The following is a 7,182-nucleotide window of genomic DNA, read 5'->3' on the forward strand; positions in this document are numbered from 1 at the left end:
TCACAGGAATAACTCATACTCCACTGCTGCTCAAGTCCTGCCCTTCTGCTGAGGACCAAGCAGCAAACCTTAAACACCGAAGACTCCCCAGAGCAGATAAGAGAAGAAAGTTCACTTCTCTGCACTCGCCAACCTTCACTCAGAACTGCAATTGTCCTACACTAAGCAGCATCTTGATTACAGCAAGACTCAGCTCTGTACCAGAAGGGACAGTCCCTGCAGGGGAATTTGATTCTGGAGTCTATGCACCTAGAGCTCCCTGCCCCTTTGAGATGGTTAAGCCACCCCATGGAGGAACTTGTCTCTCCTAGCCTCTTCAGCATTCATGCAGGCATCTAAGTTCTCTAAGCAAGTATTTCGTGTCTCTTGCTGAGGCATGGGAGGTTTCCTGCAGCAGCCAGGGAGGTGTTTAGGTCTTGGCTTGCACACGCAGTTAGGACCAGTGCCAGAGCACCCCACCTGGTGCACTGAAAAGGTGTGGTTTGTATTGCTCCTCTAATTGCCCAGTTAATTAACATTACAGACAGCAGCTAAAGACTTGTCACAAAGTACATTATGAGTTTACACTCTGCTTTCCCAGACGGAGCTCCACCTGTACCAAGGTCACTTAGTTGCTAGAGGCACTCCCTAAAGGAGGAGGCTGTTTGACCTATCTTCAGCAGATTTTTTTCCAGCCTCTGACCTCCTTCACCCTCTCACCATACAACTTGGAACAGTTTCCTTCTGATTAGATTTTAAAAGCTGGCAAGACTAGGAGCACTGGTTATCTTGAAAGTATCAGGGAAGAGCAGTTCTGCTAGAAAAATAAAAACATAAGCTGATTGCTGAAGTATCTTGGAGTAGGAAAGGAATTAAAAAGCAGATCCCAGTACCTGCTGACACCTCCAATCACACAGAATCAGGAAAAGCTAGCTAAGTAGAACAGTTTCTGCTACCTCAAGCAAGCTACTGATCAGCTCTTCCCCTTTAAAGTCCCCCAAGCAGTACAATTAAGACTCTTCTCCTGCCTTAATAGTGAGAATTTCTAATCAAGCCTGGGGAGGGGGGAAAGGGTAAATATTCTTCTTTCCCCTCAAGTGTAGCTGCTCAAGGACTAGCCCTTCAGCAATAAGGGGATCTCAGTGTGAGTGCAAGCACCAGAGCTGCCCCAGGCTGGGCAGGAAGGAGTAGGGTGGAGCACCTTTCCTCCCTCCACTGTCTGTAGAGATTTGCTGTTTTCACCCAGGACCTCAGAAAGTTAAGAATGATGCTGCCCAGCTGCTGTGAATGACACCACCACATTGAACTGCCCCTAATGATCAAAACAGCAAGTTTTAGTTCTCATCTCAACAAAGCACATCCCTGGCACTGTTACACCAATACAGATGTCAAATTATCTTTAATCCAAGAGCTTTGAAGACTCTTAACTGTCTGCTCTCATATGAAGATTTAAGATTAACCTTTATATAAAGTTTGATTCCCCCCCGAAGTTCAAACCACCTAGGCCCTTTGATTTTATGGCAATTGGAATAATGTTTCCCTGTTCTTTTTCCACAGAAATATCCCACCTGCCCTTTTCTGTTTCTAGGGCAAGAGAGGTAGGTTCACCCACAGACCGAATCATTAGAAAGGGCCATTTGTGCAGTGCTTTGCCTTTCTTGCTTTCCAATCCTGTCACATGAGCACAGCACCAATTTACCTAATGATTCAGCAGCAGGTAGGCAATTCCCAGCTTCTCCACACTGTCAGAAGACCTGCTCTGCATCCTCAAAGGAGAAGTACCTGCAAGATCTGCTTTTAGTTAGTTTTGGTGCACTTCTACTCAGTTTTGGAGAGCAGCCAAGGTCAGTACTCTTAAGGGCCACCCTAGTCAGTGACAGAAATACAGACACCACCCAGAATCACTCCTGCTTCAGTCTGCAGCCCAGGTCATGGCAAGGGCTCCCTCTTGTAACCAGCAGACAGTCAACATCAAAGCCAGAGCAGAATAATTTTGGGAAGTGAGATGAATTTGGAGCATTTGGAAAGCTCTCACAGCCATCAGATAATTTTTGCCTTGCAAATGAAGTCTTAAAGCTAAGGTCTCCAGGGCAAGGAGTACCACAGACTGAATGGGTTTAACAGCCACTTTATTGCAATCCATTGATTTCATGTGTTGCTGACACCTTCCTTTGCCACAGCACAGCAGCCACAAGCACCATGCACAGAGCTGCCCCAGTTGTCACAGCAGCAAACCCCAGAGCCGAGGGGATTGCAGTATGCACAGCTGCTCCTGTTGGGGAGAGGAGCCCTGGTTAATGCACTCAGTGAGGCAAAGGGATGCATTAGGGACTCAGTCTTTCTGCAGAAAAGACTTACACCAGCCCTCTTCCCCAGCCTTGCTGTGCTGGGCTGCCACACTTACCAAGGTCATCCTTGTATGTGTCCCATCTTAGCTCATCCTGGAGAAAAATCACAGGGCCTTTACTGGAGACATGGGAGGCACCTTCCTGAAAGGGATGCTCAGCACTCCTTTTACCTCCTACAGAGCAATGTGAAGGTTGTAGGTAAGAAGATGTATAGCCCTGAAGGTCAGCAAACTTTGTCCAGGTCAGCTTCTCAACACATGAGAAGCTCTGAAAGACAAAGCTTCCACATTAGTCCACACAGAATTAAGAGCCTTTTTGGCATAAGAGTAACAGCCCTTTGTCAGTGGAAAGGAGCAGGAAAAACTTTTTCAAGCTGTCTGTGGCTCAAGGGAATTAGTCTATAGTCTACATGTGCCCTAGTCGTGAGCTTGGAGGCTAGACCCTTGTTGTCCCATTGGATGGGGAAGCAGAAGACTAGGACACTTACTGGCTCTAGCAGGACAAGTGGTGGTGCAGGACTCCTGTACAGAGCGGTGGCACACTGAAGCACTGCAGTGCAGGTACACCTGTAAAGAATGGAACACAGTCTGGAATCACTCAGGCAGTGTCTGTAGACAGGTAATATCCTGGTGCGATGCACTGACCCCAGCCAGCAGCTAAGCATCAACACAGCCACATCCTCACTCCCCCTATTCAGCCCCAGCAGGCTAGAGAGAGAACAGGAGGAGCAAAAGCAAGAAAACCTGTAGCTGGAGGGGGAAAATACAGTGAATGAGAGGAGAGGGAAAAGCAAAACTAAAGCACAAATGCTGCAAAGACAAATCTCCCACCATGCTCCTACAGATGGATGGGTGCCCAGCCAGTCTGAGCATCAGCTACATTGGAAGACAAAATCTCCCAATGTTTATTGCTGAGCACGAAATTAAGCAGCATGGAATATTCCTTTGGCCAATTTGAGTCAGCTGTGCTGCCTCCCAGCTTCTAGCCTACCCCATACCTACTCACTTGGGTTTGAGAAGCAACAGAGCAAGGAGAGAGCCTTGGTGCAGTGCAAGCACTATTCAGAAAGAACAATGCGTTTTCAACACCGTTTTAGCCACAAATCTAAAACCACAGCACCATATGGGTTGCTATGAGGAGAGTTAACTCCGTACCAGCCGGACCCAGTGCACCTGGCCACAGAAAGGGGAAGGCAGGAAGGTCGCTTTGACTTGTTTCACATCCAGGCTGTAGCCTTGGAGCCCTCTGCTGCCTGCTGCAAGGCATCTTCGTACCTTCACCGTACACCTTCAGACTCACACAGGTCTGGCATTACAGCACTTCTCCCTGACACCTCGGGCACAGCTGCCCGAGCACCACCACACTGACCATCGTTAGGTACAGCTGGGACCAGTTTTGAGTGTTAATTGATCTCGGCAGCTCTGACCAAACTGTACAAGGCATGGTGAAATTCATGTGACTTAACTGTGCAGAAGCTCGTGAGATTCAGAGCCCAGATGCTTTGCAGGTACTGAAAGCTATTTCCAAGTCGTTTTGGCCAAGAAATTTGGTTGAGAGAATATAGATCAGCATAGTTAGAGCACACAGCCTAAGCTAATTCACCAGAACAGCTTGGGCAATAACCTAGCGCTTGCTTAAGTAGATTACCCTGTCAGTAGCCTCATTTTCTATCACACCCATCCAGTGATGTATCTTACCTCTACCACATTTATCTCAGGGAATAAAGTTTCTTGCATCAACTTCTCCTCTTCCTGCTTCAGAAGGAGATTATCCTAGTCTTTGCCCACCTGTCTCACCACACCTCCACCCCACCCCAAAGGAGGCCAAGAGTCTCATAGTTGTGAAGTGGTTCTGTCAGCTCACACATTTTACTTGTCCTCAACAGGAAGCTAGGAAGCTAGCACAGGATCTTACCAGCCCAGAGAGCTTCTCTTGGGAAGTGGAATCCACAAAAGTGAATGTGTAGAGGGCGAAACGCTGATGATGAGAGGGGAACCGTAGTCCTGAGGCTAAACTCAGAGGCATCAGCTGTGTCTGATAATTGTCCCCTGCATAAGGGCACCTGAGGAATAGAGGTGAGCAGTGAATAAAAGAGCAAGTTATTCCCCTGACCCAAAGTTATTCACAAGTCTCTTACCCATCCACCAAAACAGGCCACTGCAGCTGTTCCTTGGGGTTGATACTTGGTGTGGCCCAGCAGTGATGCAGAACTAAAGTCAGGTCTGGGTCTGTCCTCTGAAGGATCTTGACTTCTGCATAAACAGGGTCTCTCAAAGTCTTCACAACAGGATAATCACTGTCAGTATAGTAGGAAGTATAGCTTCCATCTGGGGCAGAAGAAACCCAAGAGACATCTTACAGTAGGAAGAAACAGAAAGAGGTACACTGAGAGCATTCTTCATAGCCCTATTGGTAAGCACCCACCATAGCAGGGAAGCAGTGCTGGGTTAACCCATCAATACTCCCTTGTTACTCAGCAGAGTCCAGAACCCTGCACCAAAAGGCTTGAGTAAGTCCTGCAAACTTCTTACCTGAGGCAACACGTAGCTCCAAGGAGAGAAGACCTGGCTGGAACACAGGAGGTAGTGGTGGCAATGTGAAGACCTGAACACTCAAAGGAATGGAGCTCCCAGTGATGGAATAACTACATCTAACATGTAACCTGGTAGGACAGGAAAGCTCTAAATCAGGCAGGTAAGAAAGGTCACTCTGATATCTCTTTTCCTAAATATGGCAACATAATATCTACTTTAATTAGTTATATCCCAAATCTTTCCTCCGATACTTCATTTTAGCAAAAATATAAATTCTCTTTAGACAGATTTGAAAACCTGCAGTGTCACTAATCAGCACCAGCTTTATTCCCACTAACTAGAGATATACCAGTCCTTATTCCAGTGCCTCGTTGTGAATTCAGAGCTTGTGACAGGAATTTTTCTCGTGACACTGAACACAGTGGCACCCAGCAGCACCAGCCCCAGGGTATTACCTGAAAGTGCTGTCCCTAGTGACAGAGCCAAGGCTTCCATTCTTCACACCCCTGGATGCCACCAACTCATTCTCATATATGGCCTGTTCTCCAGTCACCTGGAATGACAGACCAGGCACTGTCACTGTGGTAAAGTCAAGCTGGATCAACTCCAGGCTAGAGAGCAGCATGTGGCCTTTGGGGTGTGTAAGGTGCCCATTAAGTAGCCAAAGTCACATCAGGTTGCTTCAGGTTTGCAAGCTCCTGCTATTCCAGCCTACTGACAGCTGCAGCTCTTACCTGAAAAGTGGTGCCACATGCAGAGAGTGGGAACTGGTACACAACAAAGGCATTGTTTTTCATGACAGGGGCACAGCCAGTACTGTGTCCACTGGCCAGTTTCACAGAGTCCAGGACAATGGGTGGCAGGGTCACATCTCGAGAAACAGCAATGGAAAACTGCCCATCTGGTGTGCAATGAGCTGTCACTGGAGGAAAAGATATAATCAGGTCTTGAGCTCAGGGAGAAAAGGGATGGACAGGAGACCCAAACATCACAGCAAAGAGGAGGCCAGTAACCTCTGCAAGTTCTCCTGCCTTTAAACCCCAAAACCAATGCTAAGCACAGCAAAACAAGTATAACCAGCTCTAACAGCAACATTAATTTTGGCCATAAACCCAGGTCTGTTGCAATGCACACAAAAGGGCTGGACACTTCAGTGAGCCAGTATTCTTGACAGCCAAAAACATAGCTCTAAGCCACCTGCAGGATTGGTACACACCAGCCTTGTTCTGCCAGAAAATCGAGGAATCCTGGTTTGCAGCTCCTCTGGGAGGAGGGGAGGACAGCTGCTCAGGCTTACCTGTGTTACCGAAGTAGCAAGGCTTTACCCTCTCCCTAGGGTCATAGCAGCAGCCTCGCACTTCACAGTCTCCCTGGCTGGTAGGCAAGGAAGCACATGATAGCCGGTCCTGGTGGAGAACAGCTGAACAGACACCACTGCTTGGAGCATCCAGGGCTGGAAAAGAAACAGCAGGAGTTTGCAGCTAAAGTATAAGAGCAGGGGGACAAAGTCACAAAGGACAGTGGTGGAAGGTATCTTCATGACCCTGCATACAAATCAAGAGAAGTCAGACTCAGGCAGAGTTCAAACACATGGCCTGGAGCTGGCATGGAGGTCTGCTCAGAAGAAACCTGCATTTCCCTGGAACAGACATTTCCCCTGAAGCCATGTACAGGAAACTGGATTTGCATGGGATCTGTCAAGATAAAGTGTTCTGGATCAACTCTTGGTAGTTAGGAAAATCATTGTACCTAGTCTCATCCTCAATCCCTGAGCTTGTAGGTACTCATGCAGTCAGAATATAGCTAGGAGACACAATGAGCCTATTCACCTGCTGACCCTGCAAAGAAGCACAAGTCCCCAGCAAACTGGTGGTTCTTGTGTCCAAACCCTTTTCTAGGGAGCTTTCTGCACAGCAGAAAGTCTCTTTTCCCAGCCCCCAGTCTGACTAGGAACAGCCATCTGAAAGAAACGGCACTCATTGCCACAAGATGCGAGTGTCTGTCAGAGTCCTACCAGGAAGATCCACAGGGCACCTGAGCAGTGTCTCTTCATGAAGAGCCTTTTGTCCAGCAGCATCCATTTCTTCAAGGCCAACCAGCATGAGGTAATTCCCATCCTAGGGAAAAGCCACACACCAGTCAGGACAGCCAGAGCAGCAGTAACCACATTCCTAGCAGAATCCCTAATGTCACTTACCCACTCAAAGACGTAACAGCCAGTATAAGAAACCCATACTTTCCTGGAACCATCTGGCATCCCAGATACCAAGAGTCCACAGTCAGAGTCATTCTGCAGAGCATGTGCCTTCCCTTCAGTATCT

The 7,182-nt window shown here is 47.8% G+C and overlaps 1 protein-coding gene across 1 annotated transcript in view; it reads right to left on the reverse strand.

Annotated features, from left to right (window-relative positions):
* Window positions 1-2,108: 2,108 nt before the first annotated feature.
* LOC103797266 (zona pellucida sperm-binding protein 4-like) overlaps window positions 2,109-7,182 on the reverse strand; it is a 5,559-nt gene continuing 485 nt past the window's right edge. Inside the window, exons 2-12 of the mRNA XM_009069469.1 lie at window positions 7,059-7,180; window positions 6,876-6,978; window positions 6,159-6,314; window positions 5,596-5,783; window positions 5,317-5,414; window positions 4,859-4,989; window positions 4,465-4,654; window positions 4,242-4,389; window positions 2,815-2,893; window positions 2,384-2,500; window positions 2,109-2,251 (exon numbers count right to left, since the gene is read on the reverse strand). Of these exons, the coding sequence (XP_009067717.1) occupies window positions 2,109-2,251; window positions 2,384-2,500; window positions 2,815-2,893; window positions 4,242-4,389; window positions 4,465-4,654; window positions 4,859-4,989; window positions 5,317-5,414; window positions 5,596-5,783; window positions 6,159-6,314; window positions 6,876-6,978; window positions 7,059-7,180 (1,475 nt within the window). The remainder of the gene's footprint in view (window positions 2,252-2,383; window positions 2,501-2,814; window positions 2,894-4,241; window positions 4,390-4,464; window positions 4,655-4,858; window positions 4,990-5,316; window positions 5,415-5,595; window positions 5,784-6,158; window positions 6,315-6,875; window positions 6,979-7,058; window positions 7,181-7,182) is intronic.

The sequence above is a fragment of the Acanthisitta chloris genome, unplaced genomic scaffold (genome assembly GCF_000695815.1).
Source record: "Acanthisitta chloris isolate BGI_N310 unplaced genomic scaffold, ASM69581v1 scaffold35800, whole genome shotgun sequence".
Taxonomy (NCBI): Eukaryota; Metazoa; Chordata; class Aves; order Passeriformes; family Acanthisittidae; genus Acanthisitta; species Acanthisitta chloris.